Source organism: Oncorhynchus gorbuscha, unplaced genomic scaffold (assembly GCF_021184085.1).
Source record: "Oncorhynchus gorbuscha isolate QuinsamMale2020 ecotype Even-year unplaced genomic scaffold, OgorEven_v1.0 Un_scaffold_3799, whole genome shotgun sequence".
NCBI lineage: Eukaryota > Metazoa > Chordata > Actinopteri > Salmoniformes > Salmonidae > Oncorhynchus > Oncorhynchus gorbuscha.
In genome coordinates, this window is record NW_025747961.1 from 12265 (window position 1) to 37886 (window position 25622).

At 47.8% G+C, this 25622-nt stretch overlaps 1 protein-coding gene across 5 annotated transcripts; it reads right to left on the reverse strand.

Annotated features, from left to right (window-relative positions):
* Positions 1 to 18: 18 nt before the first annotated feature.
* LOC124028126 (protrudin-like) lies at positions 19 to 11285 on the reverse strand. Of its 5 annotated transcripts, XM_046340278.1 has the most exons (14): positions 10981 to 11285; positions 9879 to 10143; positions 8642 to 8712; positions 8218 to 8404; positions 7911 to 8006; positions 7107 to 7219; positions 6133 to 6254; positions 4490 to 4561; positions 4055 to 4084; positions 3758 to 3811; positions 2515 to 2535; positions 829 to 970; positions 528 to 574; positions 19 to 65 (listed from the first exon to the last, which is right to left on the reverse strand). In XM_046340278.1, exons 2-14 carry the CDS (start codon positions 10136 to 10138, stop codon positions 57 to 59), a joined length of 1224 nt encoding a protein of 407 aa, XP_046196234.1. In that variant the 5' UTR covers positions 10139 to 10143; positions 10981 to 11285; the 3' UTR covers positions 19 to 56. The 5 variants fall into 5 exon arrangements, with proteins under 5 accessions (XP_046196234.1, XP_046196236.1, XP_046196235.1 ...); XM_046340280.1 differs by lacking the exon at positions 3758 to 3811; XM_046340279.1 differs by lacking the exon at positions 2515 to 2535.
* Positions 11286 to 25622: the final 14337 nt, after the last annotated feature.

A 25622-nucleotide genomic window follows, 5' to 3' on the forward strand; every position in this document is an offset into this window, starting at 1 on the left:
AGATGGAGGGAGGTAAAGAGCATCTGGAGCAGAAGCTGTTGCCACAGTTACTGATGTCAGCTCCGCTGAAACAGCAGAGGTCACAATGACATCATCATAATTGTGATAAGAGCGTCTGCTAAATGACTTAAATGTAAATGTAAATGTTATGTCCCAAACTGAACCCTATTCCTGGGTTGGGGCCAATTTTAAATGAAGTGGGTGAATTCAGGAAGTAAAGTGAAACTCTAACCCCAACCCTGTCCTATTCCCTACAGAGTTCACTACTTGTGACCAGGGCCCATAGGACTCTGTTCTAAAGTGGTCGATTATATAGGGCATAGGGTGCCATTTGGGACCCACACCAGGTTCCACACAGAGTTATTAAACAACCTACAGTATTACTGCTTTGCTTTATCTTGGCCAGGTCGCAGTTGTGAATGAGAACGTGTTCTCAACTAGCCTACCTGGTTAAATAAAGGTGAAATTTAAAAAATGACATATGATTGTATTTATTGGTGGTTTAAAAACAGGTGTAAAGCTCTTACCCTTCTCTTCACCACTGAGAAGACTGCACTGCAGCTGGAACAGTTACCTTGGGGATGAGAGAGAGGGGGGGATAGAGAGGGAGGGGGTAGAAATAGAGAGGGGGAGAGGGAGGGAAAGAGAGAGGGGGGAAGAGAGTGAGGGGGGTGAGGGGGGGAGAGAGGAAGGGAAAGAGAGAGAGGGGGGAGAGAGGGAGGTGGGAGAATATTTAATTTCTATGAAGACTAGCTACTAAATCCACCTCTTAAGTAGGGTTGAGGTGAGGAAGAAGAAGATGAACAGAGGGACGAAGAGTAGACTGACCTGTGTTGTTGGTGGGGTAGCGTTTGCGTAGCTTCTCCGTCAGTTTGGACACCTTACTGCGGATTGGCTCGTTGCGGCTCAGCAGACCGTTGTCTGAGGTGATGGAGATGGTGTCCAAATCTGAACTTATGTCATCATCCTCCTGTAGGGGGGGGTTAAGTTACTGAAGAGCAGTTAAAGGCAGCAGCTTTGTGGGAACTACAAACCATAGCCCCTAAACCCTACACCATAGCCCCTAAACCCTACACCCTGAACCCTACTCCTCCCAACACCAACCGATCTCTTTCATGGTTTAGGTGGATGTGTTTCTCAACGTCAACAGCAGAGGGAGTCGAGAGCACACAGGCAGCAAAACCCCACTAACACAAAGCCATACACATCATCCTCCAAGGCAGGGGTGTCCAACTCCTTCCATGGAGGGCCCGGGGTCTGTTGGTTTTGGGGGTTTTCCTGTCCAATTAAGACCAACACAACCAGGTGAGGCCAGTTCCTTACTAACCAATGGGCTCAATTCATCAATCAAGTCAAAGGAAGGAGTGAAAGCCTGCAGACTACCAGACATGCTCCAGATCAGTTGTACAGTTCACACCCTTATGGTTAAAGGTTAGTATTAGATGAGGCTAAGCTGATCCTAGATCTGTGCCTATATTGCCCTAAAAGACGAGGGCTGGTACACCTCAGGCCAGAACCGTATTGGGAAGTGGCAGGGCACCTTAAGCTCCGCCCTCAGACGACATTGCACCTGTCTACATAGACGGTGCAAGAGGCGTGCGTCACTACAGTCCCTGGTTTGAATACAGGCTTTATCACATCCGGCCGGTGATTGGGAGTCCCATAGGGCGGCACACAATTGGCCCAGCGTCGACCGGGTTTGGCAGTCTTAGTGCACTACTTTTGACCAGAGCCCTATGTAGCATGAGATGGATGTGTCCTATTTGCATCCTTACAGTGAAGTGCACCACCATGCTAGAAACACGTCACACAATACAACGCCACCCTTGTGTGTGTACTCAGGTGCAGTGACCAACTCAGAGCTCATTCAATGGTTTGCTGGAATAATGCAGACACGCCCAGACTACATTGAGAATGAGGCCGATTGTATGAATGATGATTAGTGCTTAGTGCTATATAGTGATTAGTGCTATATATCATGACATTAGCGCTATATATATATATATATATAATGATATTAGTGCTATATATATATATATAAATAATGACATTAGTGCTATATAATACATTTACATTTACATTTAAGTCATTTAGCAGACGCTCTTATCCAGAGCGACTTACAAATTATACATACATATATATATATAATGATATTAGTGGTATAGATGTGAATTTATAGTCCTGATGTCATAATGGTCCTTCTGTAGCTCAGTTGGTAGAGCATGGCGCTTGTAACGCCAGGGTAGTGGGTTCGATCCCCGGGACCACCCATACGTAGAATGTATGCACACATGACTGTAAGTCGCTTTGGATAAAAGCGTCTGCTAAATGGCATATATTATTATATTATTATTATTATAATGGTAACATAACCAGTGATGGTAACAACAGCACTAAGGTGTAAAGACATCCCACTACCCATGCAGACAGGACCCAACTGAGGTATGTACCCTATACACCCCCCCCTCCCTCTCACCACAAACAGGGTCAGGTAAGGGGGTGAACTAGACTTACCACTAAAGCCAAGGGAGTCTCCTTGTTAGGATGGAGAGGAACACACACACAGGAGCAGACACACACACACACACACACACACACACACACACCCATATGTATCTAACACACCGTATCTATCTAACATAAACACGGCAGAAACACACACACTGTGCGGTCTGAGATGGTAATATTGAACTGGCCAGCTGCACTAGATGCATAACGTTTGCAGAGCACGAGACGCTTCACTTCAATGAAACCTGGTGGTCTATTTCTATTGTGTAGATTGGATCGTGCAGCTCACACCACTGAACAGTGTGATGACGTGGTCTATTTCTATTGTGTAGATTGGATCGTGCAGCTCAACACCACTGAACAGCGTGATGACGTGGTCTATTTCTATTATATAGATTGGAACGTGCAGCTCACACCACTGAACAGTGTGATGACGTGGTCTATTTCTATTATATAGATTGGAACGTGCAGCTCACACCACTGAACAGTGTGATGACGTGGTCTATTTCTATTATATAGATTGGAACGTGCAGCTCACGCCACTGAACAGTGTGATGACGTGGTCTATTTCTATTATATAGATTGGAACGTGCAGCTCAACACCACTGAACAGCATGATGAAGGGTTTGAGCTCTGCTCAGGCCAGCAAAACGTTAAGCTTCCAGTGTAGCAGGTAAAGAACGAGGGTTCTCTCCACGTCCCCGTGTAGCTCCTGTGCAACACACACCACTGCAATACACACACACACACACACCACTGCAATACACACACACACACACACACACCACTACAATACACACACACACACACCACTGCAATACACACACACACACACCACTGCAATACACACACACACACACACCACTGCAAAACACACACACACACCACTGCAATACACACCCACCACTGCAATACACACACACACACACCACTGCAAAACACACCCACCACTGCAATACACACACACACACACCCACCACTGCAATACACACACACACACCACTACAAAACACACCCACCACTGCAATACACACACACACACACACACACACACACCACTGCAATACACACACACACCCACCACTGCAATACACACACACCACTGCAATACACACACACCACTGCAATACACACACACCACTGCAATACACACACACACACACACCCACCACTGCAATACACACACACACACACACCCACACACACACACACACACACCCACCACTGCAATACACACACACACACTTACAGGTCTTTGACCTCGGTCATGACGTCGTGTAACACTGAACTGTCTGAGATAGTCCTAAATATTCAATTCAAATCACAATTTATTGGTCACATACACATATTTAGCAGATGTTAATGCAGGTGTAGCGAAATGCTTGTAACACACACACACACAACTTAGTAACTGGGCTGAGTAGTTGAACTGTCACAGAACTTTATCACACATAAAAACAAAAATTATTTGTCGCAATTGTTCATGAATGTGTCCTGTTTCTAATGCTGTAATACCACAGCCCGACAGACAGGGGGAGCCACTCACCTGCAGGGAGATAGGGGGCTCCTGAGTCAACTGAGAGTGGAGGGAGGTAGAAACAGAAAAGGAAATGAATCATCAGAAGGACAGGAAGTTGTCAGCCAGCGACAGAAGGAAGAAGGAGAAGAAGCTGTGTTCCAACACAATCTTTTCCCTTCTGATTTGACAATGACATGGATAAGGTCAAAGGAAGGTGGGCCTAGTGGATTCCTTGGTTTCTCCCATCCTACCATGTTAGATCTGTGAAGACTGAGTGGAAGGAATGGAGGCAGTGTTCAAACAGGGCCGGAGTGAGAGTGGTGCAATTGCCAATAAAGTTATATCAAATCAAAACTACATGGCCTAAGACCTGACCAGAGAGAGAGAGGTCAGGATGAAAAACCAGTCAGATAATGAGACATGAAGGAATAAAGTCGAGATAACGGTTGATTTAGTTTTTACCTCGATGGCATCTTTGAACTCATCATCAGGCTCTGCCTCCTCAGCCTCCTCTACGCTGCCCGGGGACAGGTCCTACACACCACACACAATAATGATATACATGTAAATTAGATAAGAGGATTATTGCAGAACACTGATCTGTAATGTTTTAATGTACACCATTGATCCAAATATACAGACTATTTATACATCCACCCCTTCCTCTCCCTCCCTCCCCCTGTTTCTCTCTCCTCCCACCCTGTGTCTCCCTCCCCCTGTTTCTCCCTCCTCCCACCCTGTCTCTCCCTCCTCCCACCCTGTCTCTCCCTCCTCCCTCCCCCTGTCTCTCCCTTCCCTCCCCCTGTTTCTCTCTCCTACCACCCTCTCTCTCCCTCCCCCTGTTTCTCTCCTCCCACCCTGTCTCTCCCTCCCTACCCCTGTTTCTCTCTCTCTCTCTCTCTCTCTCCCTCCCCCGTTTCTCTCTCCTCCCACCCTGTTTCTCCCTCCCTCCCCCTGTTTCTCTCTCTTCCCACCCTGTTTCTCTCCCTCCCTCCCCCTGTTTCTCTCTCCTCCCACCCTGTTTCTCTCCCTCCCTCCCCCTGTTTCTCCCTCCCTCCCCCTGTTTCTCCTCCTCCCTCCCCCTGTTTCTCCCTCCCTCCCCCCTGTCTCTCCCTCCCTCCCCCTGTTTCTCTCTCCTCCCACCCTGTCTCTCCCTCCCTCCCCTGTTTCTCTCTCCTCCCACCCTGTCTCTCCCTCCCTCCCCCTGTTTCTCTCTCCTCCCACCCTGTCTCTCCCTCCCTCCCCCTGTTTCTCTCTCCTCCCCCCCTGTCTCTCTCTCCCTCCCCCCTGATTCTCTCCCTCCCTCCCCCTGATTCTCTCCCTCCCCCCTGATTCTCTCCCTCCCTCCCCCTGTTTCTCTCTCCTCCCACCCTGTCTCTCCCTCCCTCCCCCTGTTTCTCTCTCCTCCCACCCTGTCTCTCCCTCCCTCCCCCTGTTTCTCTCTCCTCCCACCCTGTCTCTCCCTCCCTCCCCCCTGATTCTCTCCCTCCCTCCCCCTGTTTTCTCTCTCTCCCACCCTGTCTCTCCCTCCCTCCCCCTGTTTCTCTCTCCTCCCACCCTGTCTCTCCCTCCCTCCCCCTGTTTCTCTCTCCTCCCACCCTGTCTCTCCCTCCCTCCCCCTGTTTCTCTCTCCTCCCACCCTGTCTCTCCCTCCCTCCCCCTGTTTCTCTCTCCTCCCACCCTGTCTCTCCCTCCCTCCCCCTGTTTCTCTCTCCTCCCACCCTGTCTCTCCCTCCCTCCCCCTGTTTCTCTCTCCTCCCACCCTGTCTCTCCCTCCCTCCCCCTGTTTCTCTCTCCTCCCACCCTGTCTCTCCCTCCCTCCCCCTGTTTCTCTCTCCTCCCACCCTGTCTCTCCCTCCCTCCCCCCTTTCTCTCCCTCCCTCCCCTGTCTCTCCCTCCCCCTCCCCTGTCTCTCCCTCCCTCACCCTGTTTCTCTCCCTCCCCCTGTCTCTCCCCCCCCTCACCCTGTTTCTCTCTCCTCCCACCCTGTTTCTCTCCCTCCCTCCCCCTGTTTCTCTCTCCTCCCACCCTGTCTCTCTCTCTCTCCCTCCCTCCCTCCCTCCCTACCCATTTCTCCCCCCCACCACTTCTCTCTCTGTCCATACCTCTAAGCTGGTAGCAGTGGGAGTCCGGTCCAGGCTGCTGTGGTCCGGTTCTGTGAGGTCAATCTCTCCTCCTGAGGATGGGTTCTGGCCAGACTGGACCACCTCCCTTAGGTCCAACACAACTACACACACAGAGGGGGAGTGGAACCAGGCTTTTAGAACACAGAACCAACACTTGAGTGTGTGTCTGCCGGGCGTCAGGGTAGCCTAGTGGTTAGAGTGCTGGACTAGTAACTGAAAGGTTGCAAGTTCAAATCCCCGAGCTGCCAAGGTACAAATCTGTTGTTCTGCCCCTGAACAGGTAGTTAACCCAGTGATCCTAGGCCGTCATTGTAAATAAGAATTTGTTCTTAACTGACTTGCCTAGTTAAATAAAAGGTACAATAAAAATTTTAAAAAATGTACAGTACCAGTCAAAAGTTTGGACACACCTACTCATTCCAGGGTTTTTCTTTATTTGAAAAAAAAAAAAAAACATTTTCTACATTGTAGAATAATAGTGAAGACATCAAAACTATGAAATAACACATGGAATCATGTAGTAGCCAAAAAGTGATAAACAAATCAGAATATATTTTATATTTGAGATTCTTCAAAATGCCAAGAATGTGCAAAAGCTGTCAAGGCAAAGGGTGGCTACTTTGAAGAATCTCAAATATAAAATATATTCTGATTTGTTTATCACTTTTTGGCTACTACATGATTCCATGTGTTATTTCATAGTTTTGATGTCTTCACTATTATTCTACAATGTAGAAAATAGTAAAAATAAAGAAAAACCCTGGAATGAGTAGGTGTGTCCAAACGTTTGACTGGTAGTGTGTGTGTGTGTGTGTGTGTGTGTGTGTGTGTGTGTGTGTGTGTGTGTGTGTGTGTGTGTGTGTGTGTGTGTGTGTGTGTGTGTGTGTGTGTGTGTGTGTGTGTGTGTGTGTGTGTGTGTGTGTGTGTGTGTGTGTGTGTGTGTGTGCACTGACCCCTGCAGAAGTCTCGGTTCCACAGGAAGAGTGCAGTAGTGAGACAGGCCAGCACCCAGCCCACAGGGACAGAATACAGCAGCATCAATACAACTAACAGGCCACCGTAGAACCTGAGAGACAGAGAGAGGAGGGAGAGAGGCAGAGAGAGGAGGGAGAGAGGCAGAGAGAGGAGGGAGAGAGGCAGAGAGAGGAGGGAGAGAGGCAGAGAGAGGAGGGAGAGAGGAGAGAGGGAGAGAGGCAGAGAGACAAAGAGGGAGAGAGACAGAGAGAGACAAGGAGGGAGAGAGGCAGGAGGGAGAGAGAGGAGGGAGAGAGGCAGGAGGGAGAGGAGAGGAGGGAGAGAGAGACAAAGACAGGGAGAGAGAGACAGAGAGAGACAAGAGAGAGAGACAGAGGAGGGAGACAGAAGGAGGGAGACAGAGACAGAAGGGAGAGAGACAGAGACAGGAGGGAGGGAGAGAGAGACAGGAGGGAGGGAGAGAGAGACAGGAGGGAGAGAGAGACAGGAGGGAGAGAGAGACAGGAGGGAGAGAGAGACAGGGACAGGAGAGAGAGACAGGGACAGAAAGAGAGAGAGAGACAGAAAGAGAGAGAGAGACAGAGGAGGGAGAAAGAGAGGAGGGAGAGAGAGCGAGAGATAGAGAGAGAGAGACAGAGACACTCAGGCACACATAAACAACCCTAACCAGTCTGTTGGGAGCTCTGTAAGTACAGATAAGATGTGTGATGATATCTATGGTGAATGTAGAGGCTTTGAGTTACTGTCCTGGAGAACAAGGACACACACACAGTGTTACTGACCTAGAGGACTCAGAGTGGCTCTCCCAGTACAGGAGCTTGTAGACGGACTCAGCAGACAGGCAGGCATGAGACAACAGGTCATCTAGCTGCTTTAACCTGTGGACACGGACACACACACACACAGACCGAGAGAGAGACACCCGGACATGCACATGCGTGCACCCACACAGGCACACACACAGGGATAGTAAATAAATTAACTTGGTTTTATAAACTCACTCACTCACTCACTCACTCACTCACTCACTCACTCACTCACTCACTCACTCACTCACTCACTCACTCACTCACTCACTCACTCACTCACAGGTCCTTGACTTCCAGCATGGCGTCCTGTCTGGTGAGCTGAACGTTCTGGAGGTCCTTACGATGCACCGCGTGGCACCGCCTCTTCTGTTGCTCCGCCTCCGACGCCCCGCCCCCACACCTGTCCTGCAGGTAACCCAGGGCAGCCGGGGCAGACACCCCCAGAACACACACAGAGAACCACCCCACTGGAGGGCAGGAGAGAAACTCACTGTCACATTTGATATATATCACATTGTTATACACACTCAGTTGTATGTGGTAGTAGTTCATATAGCAGTGTGTGTGTGTGTGTGTGTGTGTGTGTGTGTGTGTGTGTGTGTGTGTGTGTGTGTGTGTGTGTGTGTGTGTGTGTGTGTGTGTGTGTGTGTGTGTGTGTGTGTGTGTGTGTGTGTGTGTGTGTGTATTACCCAGCATTAGCTCACCTTCACTCAGAGTGAGGAAGAGGATGTTGAGCAGTACACAGACCAGTAGTGAGCACAGAGGCATCCTCCACCTGCAATACACCACACATTCATACTGACCTAGGATCAGTTTAGTGTCCTCAAGTCCTATCCTCAGCCATTAGGGTGGAGGAACTAAAAACTGACCTCCGATCAGTGTCTATGGTAAACACTGACTCACCCCAGTAGGTAGCAGGCTGTACAAATCACACACTGACTCATGACTATACAGTAAACCAAATAAGATGGCATGCATCTACAACTACGCTCATTAGAGCAGGGCTGGAGCAAAAGCCTCACCTGCAGACCAGATCTAGGATCAGTCTACCCTCCCTTCATTAGCCCAGTAGGTAGAGTGCCAGCTCCACGGCCCAGATCTAGGATCAGTCTACCCTCCCTTCATTAGCCCAGTAGGTAGAGTGCCAGCTCCACAGCCCAGATCTAGGATCAGTCTACCCACCCTTCATTAGCCCAGTAGGTAGAGTGCCAGCTCCACAGCCCAGATCGAGGATCAGTCTACCCTCCCTTCATTAGCCCAGTAGGTAGAGTGCCAGCTCCACAGCCCAGATCTAGGATCAGTCTACCCTCCCTTCATTAGCCCAGTAGGTAGAGTGCCAGCTCCACATCCCAGATCTAGGATCAGTCTACCCTCCTTCATTAGCCCAGTAGGTAGAGTGCCAGCTCCACAGCCCAGATCTAGGATCAGTCTAGATCATTAGCCCAGTAGGTAGAGTGCCAGCTAGCCCAGATCTAGGATCAGTCTACCCACCCTTCATTAGCCCAGTAGGTAGAGTGCCAGCTCCACATCCCAGATCTAGGATCAGTCTACCCACCCTTCATTAGCCCAGTAGGTAGAGTGCCAGCTCCACATCCCAGATCTAGGATCAGTCTACCCTCCCTTCATTAGCCCAGTAGGTAGAGTGCCAGCTCCACAGCCCAGATCTAGGATCAGTCCCCTCCCTTCCCAGTAGGTAGAGTGCCAGCTCAGCCCAGATCTAGGATCAGTCTACCCTCCCTTCATTAGCCCAGTAGGTAGAGTGCCAGCTTAGCCCAGTAGGTAGAGTGCCAGCTCCACAGCCCAGATCTAGGATCAGTCTACCCTCCCTACATTAGCCCAGTAGGTAGAGTGAATCAGTCTACTCTCCCAAGTCCTATCCGTTATCACCATTGGAGAAACTAAAAACCGATCTTGGATCAGTGTGTAAATGTATCCTCTCACCCCAGTAGGTAGCGGGCCAGCTCCAACGTGTCAGTGACCGGCTCCAGAAACAGGGCCATCCTCTTGTAAGACACCACCATCTTGAGCAGGTCAAAGGTCGCGACCTGGCGGGTGCCAGGGCTTCCCAACTCTGAAGGTGACCCCGCGGGTGAGCCAGAGGTGTCTTTAGGGGGTAGAGACACCAGGGTGTCGTTCCCCCTGTCACCCACCCCCGGACCACCCTGACAGGGGTCCTGACATGCACCTACTCCAGGCTTCATCCCGACTAGAGGGGGGAGATTATTAGACAGACAGACAGACAGACAGACAGACAGACAGACAGACAGACAGACAGACAGACATTATTTATCTTGCTCCTTTGCACCCCAGTATCTCTACTTGCCTTACCTCCCTTATCTCACCTCATTTGCACTCACTGTATATATACTTTTGTTTTCTATTGTATTATTGACTGTGTGTTTCCATGTGTAACTGTGTTGTTTGTGTCACACAGCTTTGCTTTATCTTAGCCAGATCGCAGTTGTAAATGAGAACGTGTTCTCAACTAGCCTCCCTGTCTAAATAAAAGGTCAAATAAAATAAAAAAGACAGAGAGAGAAACACAGAGGGACACGACAAGATGTTAAGATTTTATTTTCATGTCCGTCTGTTGCTCTAGCTAGCATTTCCTGAATATGTTACGCTGTGCAAACACTCACTCACTAGCTAGCTATCAGTGGAAAGAGGAAGGGTGCAATCACGAGCCTGGACGATCAAAGTAGTAAATCTACCAGACCTGATTTAATCATGCATCTTCTAATGCTACTGAGAAACGTGACTGCAGACTTGTGTTCGGCTGACATGAAGTGGCTCATGAAACAATATGACTGCAACAGGCCACAACACTGCGGTGTTAAATATGGGTTCTATATCACATGTTGATGAACATACATTGTCACACACAACATTGCACAACAACAGCTGTCATCCAAATCGCATGGAGCCACCTACAATCTGCGAAATTGTAACTTAAACTAACCAGCTAGTGATTGACATAACATTAACATGTAATATTTGCAACAATCAATATATATGAATAATAAGGCAAGAAATGCAACATTACCCGACTAGCGGGCAAAGTGTCAAAAATCCGTAGTTAGCGAATAGGAAAGCGATTCTCGATCGTCAACACGATGAATGTAGGAAGAGACGCGTCACACACGCCCGTGTAGACAGTCTTCACAGTCTTCTTGTTATGAAGTCAATCAATTGTTTTCGCATCTCAAGTCGATGTTATTGAGTTGACGATGTTTTGTGTTGTATACATGTTTGGGAAAGTATTTGTTTTAAGCAAATAATGCCTGCCTGCCAACTGCAAGAGAAAAGTAACCACTTCCGCAATAAAAATCCGACTGGCCAATAGAACGCAGAGCGAACCGATGAGGGAGAGAGTAGATTATAGAAAATATCGTAGCTGTCAAATCACGTCAATCTGACGTCCATTTGTGGTGGATATTATGAGCTACATCACTCATTTCTCTCTAAATGAAATATTTTACTAAGCTACTCACCCAAAACGGTGTTATGAAAAATATAATAGTATTGACAAAAAGAGTGACTAGTGTTGTGGAAATTGTAATCAATAATGAGGAGAGAGAAGGTCAATCACCAATCACGATATGCATTTATTCACAATTTATTCGTAAGGGAGCATGTCACACCAAACATACATGAATGCAGTGAGTGCTCACTGAGTGGAGTGAGCCTCTGGGTTATATACTCTCTCTAGGTCAGGATAGGTGGGACCTCAGAGATGACATACAATGGTTCCAGACACTAACCCCACACATCCTGTTCAAATCAAATCAAATTTATTTATATAGCCCTTCGTACATCAGCTGATATCTCAAAGTGCTGTACAGAAACCCAGACTAAAACCCCAAACAGCAAGCAATGCAGGTGTAGAAGCACGGTGGCTAGGAAAAACTCCCTAGAAAGGCCAAAACCTAGGAAGAAACCTAGAGAGGAACCAGGCTATGTGGGGTGGCCAGTCCTCTTCTGGCTGTGCCGGGTGGAGATTATAACAGAACATGGCCAAGATGTTCAAATGTTCATAAATGACCAGCATGGTCGAATAATAATAAGGCAGAACAGTTGAAACTGGAGCAGCAGCACAGTCAGGTGGAAGTTAAAACTGGAGCAGCAGCATGGCCAGGTGGACTGGGGACAGCAAGGAGTCATCATGTCAGGTAGTCCTGGGGTATGGTCCTAGGGCTCAGGTCAGTTGAAACTGGAACAGCAGCATGGCCAGGTGGACTGGGGACAGCAAGGAGTCATCATGTCAGGTAGTCCTGGGGCATGGTCCTAGGGCTCAGGTCCTCCGAGAGAGAGAGAGAAAGAAAGAGAGAAGGAGAGAATTAGAGAACGCACACTTAGATTCACACAGGACACCGAATAGGACAGGAGAAGTACTCCAGATATAAGAAACTGACCCCAGCCCCCCGACACATAAACTACTGCAGCATAAATACTGGAGGCTGAGACAGGAGGGGTCAGGAGACACTGTGGCCCCATCCGAGGACACCCCCGGACAGGGCCAAACAGGAAGGATATAACCCCACCCACTTTGCCAAAGCACAGCCCCCACACCACTAGAGGGATATCTTCAACCACCAACTTACCATCCTGAGACAAGGCTGAGTATAGCCCACAAAGATCTCCGCCACGGCACAACCCAGGGGGGGGGGCGCCAACCCAGACAGGATGACCACAACTGTGAATCAACCCACTCAGGTGACGCACCCCCTCCAGGGACAGCATGAGAGAGCCCCAGTAACTCAGCCCCTGTAATAGGGCTAGAGGCAGAGAATCCCAGTGGAAAGAGGGGAACCGGCCAGGCAGAGACAGCAAGGGCGGTTCGTTGCTCCAGAGCCTTTCCGTTCACCTTCCCACTCCTGGGCCAGACCCACTGAAGAGATGAGTCTTCAGTAAAGACTTAAAGGTTGAGACCGAGTTTGCGTCTCTGACATGGGTAGGCAGACCGTTCCATAAAAATGGAGCTCTATAGGAGAAAGCCCTGCCTCCAGCTGTTTGCTTAGAAATTCTAGGGACAATTAGGAGGCCTGCGTCTTGTGACCGTAGCGTACGTGTAGGTATGTACGGCAGGACCAAATCAGAGAGATAGGTAGGAGCAAGCCCATGTAATGCTTTGTAGGTTAGCAGTAAAACCTTGAAATCAGCCCTTGCTTTGACAGGAAGCCAGTGTAGAGAGGCTAGCACTGGAGTAATATGATCAAATGTTTTGGTTCTAGTCAGGATTCTAGCAGCCGTATTTAGCACTAACTGAAGTTTATTTAGTGCTTTATCCGGGTAGCCGGAAAGTAGAGCATTGCAGTAGTCTAACCTAGAAGTGACAAAAGCATGGATTAATTTTTCTGCATCATTTTTGGACAGAAAGTTTCTGATTTTTGCAATGTTACAGGGTAGATGGAAAAAGCTGTCCTTGAAATGGTCTTGATATGTTCTTCTTAAAAGAGAGATCAGGGTCCAGAGTAACGCCGAGGTCCTTCACAGTTTTATTTGAGACGACTGTACAACCATTAAGATTAATTGTCAGATTCAACAGAAGATCTCTTTGTTTCTTGGGACCTAGAACAAGCATCTCTGTTTTGTCCGAGTTTAATAGTAGAAAGTTTGCAGCCATCCACTTCCTTATGTCTGAAACACATGCTTCTAGCGAGGGCAATTTTGGGGCTTCACCATGTTTCATTGAAATGTACAGCTGTGTGTCATCCGCATAGCAGTGAAAGTTTACATTATGTTTTCGAATAACATCCCCAAGAGGTAAAATATATAGTGAAAACAATAGTGGTCCTAAAACGGAACCTTGAGGAACACCAAAATGTACAGTTGATTTGTCAGAGGACAAACCATTCACAGAGACAAACTGATATCTTTCCGACAGATAAGATCTAAACCAGGCCAGAACATGTCCGTGTAGACCAATTTGGGTTTCCAATCTCTCCAAAAGAATGTGGTGATCGATGGTATCAAAAGCAGCACTAAGGTCTAGGAGCACGAGGACAGATGCAGAGCCTCGGTCCGATGCCATTAAAATGTCATTTACCACCTTCACAAGTGCCGTCTCAGTGCTATGATGGGGTCTAAAACCAGACTGAAGCATTTCGTATACATTGTTTGTCTTCAGGAAGGCAGTGAGTTGCTGCGCAACAGCCTTCTCTAAAATCTTTGAGAGGAATGGAAGATTCGATATAGGCCGATAGTTTTTTATATTTTCTGGGTCAAGGTTTGGCTTTTTCAAGAGAGGCTTTATTACAGCCACTTAGTGAGTTTGGTACACATCCAGTGGATAGAGAGCCGTTTATTATGTTCAACATAGGAGGGCCAAGCACAGGAAGCAGCTCTTTCAGTAGTTTAGTTGGAATAGGGTCCAGTATGCAGCTTGAAGGTTTAGAGGCCATGATTATTTTCATCATTGTGTCAAGAGATATAGTACTAAAACACTTGAGCGTCTCTCTTGATCCTAGGTCCTGGCAGAGTTGTGCAGACTCAGGACAACTGAGGTTTGGAGGAATACGTAATTTGTCCGTAATTTGCTTTCTAATAATCATAATCTTTTCCTCAAAGAAGTTCATGAATTTATCACTGCTAAAGTGAAAGTCATCCTCTCTTGGGGAATGCTGCTTTTTAGTTAGCTTTGCGACAGTATCAAAAAGGAATTTCGGATTAAGTTAGAAAAATAGGATGATCGAGCAGCAGTAAGGGCTCTTCGGTACTGCACGGTACTGTCTTTCCAAGCTAGTCGGAAGACTTCCAGTTTGGTGTGGCGCCATTTCCGTTCCAATTTTCTGGAAGCTTGCTTCAGAGCTCGGGTATTTTCTGTGTACCAGGGAGCTAGTTTCTTATGAGATTTTTTTTAGTTTTTAGGTGTGCAACTGCATCTAGGGTATTGCGCAAGGTTAAATTGAGATCCTCAGTTATGTGGTTAACTGATTTTCGTCCTCTGATCCAGACACTAACCCCACACATCCTGTTCCAGACACTAACCCCACACATCCTGTTCCAGACACTAACCCCACACATCCTGTTCCAGACACTAACATCCTGTTCCAGACACTAACCCCACACATCCTGTTCCAGACACTAACCCCACACATCCTGTTCCAGACACTAACCCCACACATCCTGTTCCAGACACTAACCCCACACATCCTGTTCCAGACACTAACCCCACACATCCTGTTCCAGACACTAACCCCACACATCCTGTTCCAGACACTAACCCCACACATCCTGTTCCAGACACTAACCCCACACATCCTGTTCCAGACACTAACCCCACACATCCTGTTCCAGACACTAACCCCACACATCCTGTTCCAGACACTAACCCCACACATCCTGTTCCAGACACTAACCCCACACATCCTGTTCCAGACACTAACCCCACACATCCTGTTCCAGACACTAACCCCACACATCCTGTTCCAGACACTAACCCCACACATCCTGTTCCAGACACTAACCCCACACATCCTGTTCCAGACACTAACCCCACACATCCTGTTCCAGACACTAACCCCACACATCCTGTTCCAGACACTAACCCCACACATCCTGTTCCAGACACTAACCCCACACATCCTGTTCCAGACACTAACCCCAACATCCTGTTCCAGACACTAACCCCACATCCTGTTCCAGACCTAACCCCACTAATCCCCCAACCACATCCTGTTCCAGACACTAACCCCACACATCCTGTTCCAGACACTAACCCCACACATCCTGTTCCAGACACTAACCCCACACATCCTGTTCCAGACACTAACCCCACACATCCTGTTCCAGACACTAACCCCACACATCCTGTTCCAGACACTAACCCCACACATCCTGTTCCAGACACTAACCCCACACATCCTGTTCCAGACACTTAGTTAAGGGGTGACTGATGCAGACACCCAGGACATGACTGTTCCAGACACTTGTTGTTAAGTTCCACCCAGGAGGGGTGATCCTGTTCCAGACACTTGTTGTTAAGTTCCACCTTGCAGGATCCTGTTCCAGACACTAACCCCACCACATCCTGACTGATGCAGACTTTAGGCCCCAAATCCAAGGAACTTGTTGTTTTGTTCAGTACTAAGAACTTAAAAGGACACTTGTTGTTACTTAGTTCCACCTTGCTAGGAGGGGTGACTGATGCAGACACTTGTTGTTACTTAGTTCCACCTTGCTTGCTACCTTGCTACTGATGGGGGGTGACTGATGCATAGACACGTGTTGTTACTTAGTTCCACCTTGCTAGGAGGGGGGGGGTGACTGATGCAGACACTTGTTGTTACTTAGTTCCACCTTGCTAGGAGGGGGTGACTGGGAGTGACTGATGCACAGACCCTTGTTGTTACTTAGTTCCACCTTGCCAGGAGGGAGTGACTGATGCAGACACTTGTTGTTACTTAGTTCCACCTTGCTAGGAGGGGGTGACTGATGCACAGACATTGTGGAGACAAGTGATTGGTTGCCATTACTCACGCCATCCCTTCACACGGGTTGCAATAGGTAAAGGCACATTCACATATGGAAACAATGTTTCCTTCTGGCCTCCTTTGCCATATTCCCTTTCTGATATTCTGCATAGCATCGGGGACATGTGACAGACAAGCCTGACTTCTTCCCTCTCTGGACCCCAGATGACTTGAGGCCCATATGAGGGAGGAAGTGCAGCTGCCAACACCAGACTCCACAAGGAGACATTCTAATAACAAGAGTTTCAACAATAAAAGCATATTCTGCAGAGAAGACATCTTAATTATCTATGTTACTTAGCTAATGTCTCCATTCGCAGTCTGGTGTTAGCAGCTGCACTTCCTCCCACTAGGGTGAATTCTTATTTTCAATGACGGCCTAGGAACAGTGGGTTAACTTCCTCAGGGGCAGAACGACAGATTTTTTTCCTTGTCAGCTCAGGGGTTCGATCTTACAACCTTTCGGTTAACTAGTCCAACGCTCTAACCACTAGGCTACGCTGCTGTCCGAAACATCTGCTAATCACGTGTATGTGACCAATAAAAATGTATTTGATTTTAATTCTGATTTCTCCACCACACTCCACCACACTAGCCTGCAGTATTGTAATTATAATATGTTGCTATGACAATTGCATGTGTTCTCAGAGATTTAGAAATGGATGGTCTCCAGGAATTCCTAATGGATTAAATAGAGCACAATCAGTCAACAACATTGGGCCTATAAATTAAATACATTGTCCATCCAAGTCGTGCCTGTGATCGGTCCTATGTGGAGCCGTGCACGTTGGTTTGTCTTTCAGAACCATGGTCAGCTACAGCCCACCCAAGACCCTAGCAGAGTACATCTGTACACACACACACACACACTGAGAAAGGGACAGACAGACATAAAGAGGAGAGAAGGAGAGTGAGAGGATAGATAACAACTATTTTATTTCCTTCAACCTGTCTCCTCTAGTCTGAGTTGTATCTCCTCTTCCCTCTAGTCTGAGTTGTCTCCCCTCTAGTCTGAGTTGTATCTCCTCTAGTCTGAGTTGTATCTCCTCTAGTCTGAGTTGTATCCCCTCTAGTCTGAGTTGTATCCCCTCTAGTCTGAGTTGTATCTCCTCTAGTCTGAGTTGTATCCCCTCTAGTCTGAGTTGTATCCCCTCTAGTCTGAGTTGTATCCCCTCTAGTCTGAGTTGTATCCCCTCTAGTCTGAGTTGTATCCCCTCTTCTCTCTAGTCTGAGTTGTATCCCCTCTTCCCTCTAGTCTGAGTTGTATCCCCTCTAGTCTGAGTTGTATCCCCTCTAGTCTGAGTTGTATCCCCTCTAGTCTGAGTTGTATCCCCTCTAGTCTGAGTGTATCCCCTCTAGTCTGAGTTGTATCCCCTCTTCCCTCTAGTCTGAGTTGTATCCCCTCTAGTCTGAGTTGTATCCCCTCTAGTCTGAGTTGTATCCCCTCTAGTCTGAGTCGTATCCCCTCTTCCCTCTAGTCTGAGTTGTATCCCCTCTTCTCTCTAGTCTGAGTTGTATCCCCTCTTCTCTCTAGTCTGAGTTGTATCCCCTCTTCTCTCTAGTCTGAGTCGTATCCCCTCTTCTCTCTAGTCTGAGTTGTATCCCCTCTAGTCTGAGTTGTATCCCCTCTAGTCTGAGTTGTATCCCCTCTAGTCTGAGTCGTATCCCCTCTTCCCTCTAGTCTGAGTTGTATCCCCTCTAGTCTGAGTTGTATCCCCTCTTCTCTCTAGTCTGAGTCGTATCCCCTCTTCTCTCTAGTCTGAGTTGTATCCCCTCTAGTCTGAGTTGTATCTCCTCTAGTCTGAGTTGTATCCCCTCTAGTCTGAGTTGTATCCCCTCTAGTCTGAGTTGTATCCCCTCTAGTCTGAGTTGTATCTCCTCTAGTCTGAGTTGTATCCCCTCTTCTCTCTAGTCTGAGTCGTATCCCCTCTTCTCTCTAGTCTGAGTTGTATCCCCTCTCCCCTCTAGTCTGAGTTGTATCCCCTCTTCTCTCTAGTCTGAGTTGTATCCCCTCTTCTCTCTAGTCTGAGTTGTATCCCCTCTAGTCTGAGTTGTATCCCCTCTAGTCTGAGTTGTATCCTCTAGTCTGAGTTGTATCCCCCCTCTAGTCTGAGTTGTATCCCTCTTCCTCTAGTCTGAGTTGTATCCCCTCTTCTCTCTAGTCTGAGTTGTATCCCTCTTCTCTCTAGTCTGAGTTGTATCCCCTCTAGTCTGAGTTGTATCCCCTCTAGTCTGAGTTGTATCCCCTCTAGTCTGAGTTGTATCCCCTCTTCTCTCTAGTCTGAGTTGTATCCCCTCTTCCCTCTAGTCTGAGTTGTATCTCCTCTAGTCTGAGTTGTATCCCCTCTTCTCTCTAGTCTGAGTTGTATCCCCTCTTCTCTCTAGTCTGAGTTGTATCTGAGTTGTATCCTCTAGTCTGAGTTGTATCCCCTCCTCTAGTCTGAGTTGTATCCCTCTAGTCTGAGTTGTATCCCCTCTAGTCTGAGTTGTATCTGAGTTGTATCCCCCTCTAGTCTGAGTTGTATCCCCTCTAGTCTGAGTTGTATCCCTCTAGTCTGAGTTGTATCCTCTAGTCTCCCCTCTAGTCTGAGTTGTATCCCTCTCTCCCTCTAGTCTGAGTTGTATCCCCTCTCTGAGTTGTATCCCTCTAGTCTGAGTTGTATCCCCTCTAGTCTCTCTAGTCTGAGTTGTATCCCTCTTCTCTAGTCTGAGTTGTATCCCTCTAGTCCTCTAGTCTGAGTTGTATCCCCTCTAGTCTGAGTTGTATCCCCTCTAGTCTGAGTTGTATCCCCTCTCCCCTCTAGTCTGAGTTGTATCCCCTCTAGTCTGAGTTGTATCCCCTCTTCTCTCTAGTCTGAGTCGTATCCCCTCTAGTCTGAGTTGTATCCCCTCTTCCCTCTAGTCTGAGTTGTATCCCCTCTAGTCTGAGTCGTATCCCCTCTTCTCTCTAGTCTGAGTTGTATCCCCTCTTCCCTCTAGTCTGAGTTGTATCCCCTCTAGTCTGAGTTGTATCCCCTCTTCTCTCTAGTCTGAGTTGTATCCCCTCTTCTCTCTAGTCTGAGTTGTATCCCCTCTAGTCTGAGTTGTATCCCCTCTTCTCTCTAGTCTGAGTTGTATCCCTCTCTAGTCTGAGTTGTATCCCCTCTTCTCTCTAGTCTGAGTTGTATCTCCTCTTCCCTCTAGTCTGAGTTGTATCCCCTCTAGTCTGAGTTGTATCCCCTCTAGTCTGAGTTGTATCCCCTCTAGTCTGAGTTGTATCCCCTCTTCTCTCTAGTCTGAGTTGTATCCTTCTCTCTAGTCTGAGTTGTATCCCCTCTTCTCTCTAGTCTGAGTTGTATCTCCTCTAGTCTGAGTTGTATCTCCTCTAGTCTGAGTTGTATCCCCTCTAGTCTGAGTTGTATCCCCTCTAGTCTGAGTTGTATCCCCTCTAGTCTGAGTTGTATCCCCTCTAGTCTGAGTTGTATCTCCTCTAGTCTGAGTTGTATCCCCTCTAGTCTGAGTTGTATCTCCTCTAGTCTGAGTTGTATCCCCTCTAGTCTGAGTTGTATCCCCTCTAGTCTGAGTTGTATCCCCTCTAGTCTGAGTTGTATCCCCTCTAGTCTGAGTTGTATCCCCTCTAGTCTGAGTTGTATCCCCTCTTCTCTCTAGTCTGAGTTGTATCCCCTCTTCCCTCTAGTCTGAGTTGTATCCCCTCTATCCCCTCTAGTCTGAGTCGTATCCCCTCTTCTCTCTAGTCTGAGTTGTATCCCCTCTTCTCTCTAGTCTGAGTTGTATCCCCTCTAGTCTGAGTTGTATCCCCTCTTCTCTCTAGTCTGAGTTGTATCCCCTCTAGTCTGAGTTGTATCTCCTCTTCCCTCTAGTCTGAGTTGTATCCCCTCTTCCCTCTAGTCTGAGATGTATATTGAGCCTTTACCATCCCAGTGATAACATAGACAAACACCCCATGCCGCACTGGACAGAGGACCAACCAGAGACCCCTACCAAACCACTGCACCACCAAGGAGCCCCAGGCCCCTTCAACACCACCCCAGACCCAGCGCACCCCACAGGCCCCACCCACCACCATAGCATCACCACTTCCATCGGCTTAGCCAGATCGGACCGGGCCCAGCCTACTACCCCGCACCAGACCACCACCCCTACCAGACCAGAGAGGAAGCCCCACGGTCCAGAACTGGTCCTCCTCCACTCCACAGGGCCCAACAGCAGGACCAGCGCAGCTACGCAGAGGTCGTCAGAGGACAGGAGAACCCTGTAGGATTACGTGAGATTAAACAGCTCCTCAAATACATCTGCACTACACACACACACACAGTACTAGAATTTACTTGTATAAATATTCCTATTCATTGAACACTGCTCAAAAAAATAAAGGGAACACTAAAATAACACATCCTAGATCTGAATGAATGAAATATTCTTATTAAATACTTTTTTCTTTACATAGTTGAATGTGCTGACAACAAAATCACACAAAAATTATCAATGGAAATCAAATTTATCAACCCATGGAGGTCTGGATTTGGAGTCACACTCAAAATTAAAGTGGAAAACCACACTACAGGCTGATCCAACTTTGATGTAATGTCCTTAAAACAAGTTAAAATGAGGCTCAGTAGTGTGTGTGGCCTCCACGTGCCTGTATGACCTCCCTACAATGCCTGGGCATGCTCCTGATGAGGTGGTGGATGGTCTCCTGAGGGATCTCCTCCCAGACCTGGACTAAAGCATCCGCCAACTCCTGGACAGTCGGTGGTGCAACGTGGCGTTGGTGGATGGAGCGAGACATGATGTCCCAGATCTGCTCAATTGGATTCAGGTCTGGGGAACGGGCCAGTCCATAGCATCAATGCCTTCCTCTTGCAGGAACTTCTGACACACTCCAGCCACATGAGGTCTAGCATTGTCTTGCATTAGGAGGAACCCAGGGCCAACCGCACCAGCATATGGTCTCACAAGGGGTCTGAGGATCTCATCTCGGTACCTAATGGCAGTCAGGCTACCTCTGGCGAGCACATGGAGGGCTGTGCGGCCCCCCAAAGAAATGCAACCACATACCATGATTGACCCACCGCCAAACCGGTCATGCTGGAGGATGTTGCAGGCAGCAGAACATTCTCCACGGCGTCTCCAGACTCTGTCACGTTTGTCACATGTGCTCAGTGTGAACCTGCTTTCATCTGTGAAGAGCACAGGGTGGCAGTGGCGAATTTGCCAATCTTGGTGTTCTCTGGCAAATGCCAAACGTCCTGCACGGTGTTGGGCTGTAAGCACAACCCCCACCTGTGGACGTTGGGCCCTCATACCACCCTCATGGAGTCTGTTTCTGACCATTTGAGCAGACACATGCACATTTGTGGCCTGCTGGAGGTCATTTTGTAGGGCTCTAGCAGTGCTCCTCCTGCTCCTCCTTGCACAAAGGCGGAGGTAGCGGTCCTGATGCTGGGTTGTTGCCCCCTCCACATCTCCTGATGTACTGGCCTGTCTCCTGGTAGCGCCTCCATGCTCTGGACACTACGCTGACCCCCCTCCACACACACACAGGCTGTGCTGAACACAGAAAGAGTGGGTCATCGTCATTTTGGTCAAGGCTTTCTATGGCAGGTTCAGCAACTGAGGGAGCTGACTTAAATGAGTAAGCAGCTGATGAGCCAAAAAGCTGCAAAATATGATCAGGGAGCTGATGCTCATAGCAAGCCTCACCAGACAGCTTCAGTCCATATCGAATGAACAGGATGGAGTTAAGGGTCTGCAAGGACATCCGATTTCTAAGTTTGCTTTTTACCACACTCATCTGGCTGAATACTCTCTCGACTTCAGCATTCGACTGTGGCAATGACATCACAGACACAGCAGCCATGGCAAGTTCTATCAGCTGCATCCCTGAACGTCCAAATCCACTCCAGAAGCCCAGTGTGTTTTTTGTCTCATTCCATTTACTAAGATGGATGGCACACCATTGCTGGACCATCTTGTCTATCTCTGCAAGGTGCAACGGCTGTTTGAAGAAGAGGACCAAGGTGCAGCGTGGTACGTGTTCATGATTTTTAATAAAACTGAACACTAGAACTAAAAATAACAACGCGAAACAACTGAAGCAGTTCTGTCTGGTGCAGAAGCACACTAAGCAGTTCTGTCTGGTGCAGAAACACACTAAGCAGTTCTGTCTGGTGCAGAAACACACTAAGCAGTTCTGTCTGGTGCAGAAACACACAAAGCAGTTCTGTCTGGTGCAGAAACACACAAAGCAGTTCTGTCTGGTGCAGAAACACACAAAGCAGTTCTGTCTGGTGCAGAAACACACAAAGCAGTTCTGTCTGGTGCAGAAACACACTAAACAGTTATGTCTGGCGCAGAAACACACAAAGCAGAAAATAACTACCCACAAAACAAAGGTGTGAAAAGGCTGCCTAAGTATGGTTCTCAATCAGAGACAACGATAGACAGCTGCCTCTGATTGAGAACCACACCCAGCCAAACACACAGAAATAGAAAACATAGAACACCAAAACATAGAATGCCCACCCTGACCAAACCAAACTAGAGACATAAAAAGGATCTCTAAGGTCAGGGCATGACAGCAGGGAAGTAGCCAAGGAGCTTGGCTATTTTTCTATGTCTCCAGGGCTCTTATTGTGCTTTAGAGTTTCCTCCACATTGAAAACTGACATGTACTGCAATGCTTCGATGTTGTCCGGCAGTCTCACTCTCAACTCCTTAGTGAAGGAGATGGTGAAGGCTACACAACGCTTTCGGACATTGTTTTCATCCTTAGGCGCAAGGTGGAGTTCAGCTGCCTTTGACTCAAAAAGGTAACCACGGTACGGTTTGGGACTGATGTATCCATCTATTGGCCCTTGTTGATAATGGGATATGTAGAAGGGCGAGTCGGTCAAGGATCGATTCGGACAAGGTGGTCAATTATGTGACAAGCGACAGTTTATTCAGAGTAAAGATATCTGGTACAACGTATACGGGCTCATTCATTTGGCTCACAAGGAACCAGCAGAAAGAAGCCCCGATAACAGATTGCAAGCATGTTATGTACAGTACAGAAAGTAGGTTGAGTCTGGAAGTCCCGGTCTTTTGGTTGGCCACAGTTGAGGTGTTGTCTTCTTGGATTGGTCCTGTTGAGCCGTCCGTCGTTCCTCCGGGTCTCGTCGGGCTGTTCTCAGTCACACAATGTTCGGCTAGGAAGGAGATTGTGTGTGTGCTTGTGTCTGCAAGTCAAGGCTGTGTCTCTTCCTCCCAATGTGTGGGTGTATGTCTTATCTGTGTGTCCTCGGCAGTTAGTGTGTGTATGTGTGTGTGTGTGTGGGAGCTATCCTGTAGGGGACCCAACATGCTTTACTGTGAAAATACGTTGCTATGTGTTGTCTCAGTTATAACAATGCAATAGCAGTAATGTCATCTACATAAGAATTAGCAGTCCTCTACACCCTTTCTTTGAGTACATCAACATTTGGCAGTGGATTCAGCACCCTGCTGCTCACAGACTTAATCAGGCTAACCAAGCTGTCAAGTTGCTTAAGAGGATCTACTTGCTCTCCCTCAAAAGCCTTGATGGCTAACTGTACCTCACCCAGCACTACTGTACCTCACCCAGCACTACTGTACCTCACCCAGCACTGACTTCAAAAAAGTCAGATCCAATATGTTTTGAGGATCACTGTACATGGAGTATAAACGCTCAGCCATGTAGCAGTGTTCACTGGACTTGGTAACTGTGAAATGCAGCCTAAGCTCCTCCCACTGGTCCAAAATGCATGAAACCGCAGGTTCAATGGAGAGCCAACGTGTGGCACACACCTTGGTTCGCTGTAAAAGTTTCTCCCCACAGTAGATGGTCTCATATATGGCCTTGTAGGCCTCCCTGTGCTTTGGAGATACTGATACCCAGTCATAAGTCTCTCGTACCAAGTACTCCACACTACGGGGGATGGTGTCATTGGAAGTATGACTTACAGCAAGCTGTAGAGAGTAACACACAGCGAATAAGAACCAGATATTTGAGGCCATACTCCTGCTTCAGTACTTTATGGACCCCATTGTTAATCCCCGTCATAACAGAGGCATTTGTCAGTCTCTACCCCAGGACCAACTTTTTCAGAAAGTATGGTGCTAGAACACCATTATTAATTTCTGTGCACTTTGAAGTGGGTAGCAGCAGTGGAGTCTGAGAAAGCAGCTCTACGTGCTTCTCCAATGTGATCACATTTGTTGATAAAAGGATATGTAGAAGGGCGAGCCGGTCAAGGATCGATTCAGACAAGGTGGTAAAATTGTACGACAAGCGACAGTTTATTCAGAGTGAAGATATCTGGTACAGCGTATATACGGGCCCTTCTATTAACTCATGAGGAACCAACAAAAAAAGCCCTGCTAATCGTTTGCACAAGCAATTAATACAGAACAGAAAGTAGGTTGATTCTAGGAGTTCGGTTCTTCGGATTGGTTCAGGCTCAGGCTGGGGTGTAGTCTTCCGTCATTGGCTCAGTTGTCTGTCCGTCATCGTAAAATCCCTCCATGCCTGTTCTCAGTCACACAATGTTCAGCTAGAAAAAGGAGGTTATGTGTGTGCGCTGGTTTGTCTCCAAGTCAAGGTTGTCTCTCCCTGCCAATGTGTGTAGGAGTCTTATCTGTATGTCCTCGGTAGTTAGTGTGTAATGTGTGTGCGTTCGTGTCCTCACTGGATGTTGTGGCCGAACTGAAGGCTAGCACCTGTGGCTAGGATGTATCCTATTTTGACAGTGTTGTGGATGATTTAAGTGAGTCTGTGAAAATACGTTGCTATGTGTTGTCTCAGTTACAGCAAGGCAATAGCAGTAAGTTGGTCACCTGCATAAGAATTAACATTTCTTTACACATGCCAGCATGGAACAGTGTTAAGCGATAGCTGATGGTGGCCTCAGCCTTTTTTAAACCAGAAATGGCAGCTTGTTTTGGGTGGAACTGTTATAAGGCTTTTTGTCTTTTGAGTATGTTTTTGAGTTGCCATATGTTTTTTTACATCGCTATGTTTGGCGTAGAAATCAGCCTTTACAATACAGGCCCGTGTATCATCTCCAATTAACGGCTTCAACCAGCTTTTGAATTCAGGGTTTGATTCCCACTCCTTTCTGTATTCTTGTGTACAGTTTAGAGATATGACGAGCTAGCCATCTAGAAGTTTAGCTTATGTCACAGAGAGGCACACACACACACAGTGGACAAG

Bases quoted from the DNA above. Each gene is read 5' to 3' on its own strand.
- LOC124028126 (XM_046340278.1), bottom strand. From the start codon at position 10,138: ATGAAGCCTGGAGTAGGTGCATGTCAGGACCCCTGTCAGGGTGGTCCG. The intron at 8,405-8,641 runs GTGAGCTAATGC...CCTGCCCTCCAG, and splicing joins CTTCCTCACTCTGAGTGAAG to TGGGGTGGTTCTCTGTGTGT. The intron at 971-2,514 runs GTAAGTCTAGTT...CCCCCCCTACAG, and splicing joins AGACTCCCTTGGCTTTAGTG to GAGGATGATGACATAAGTTC.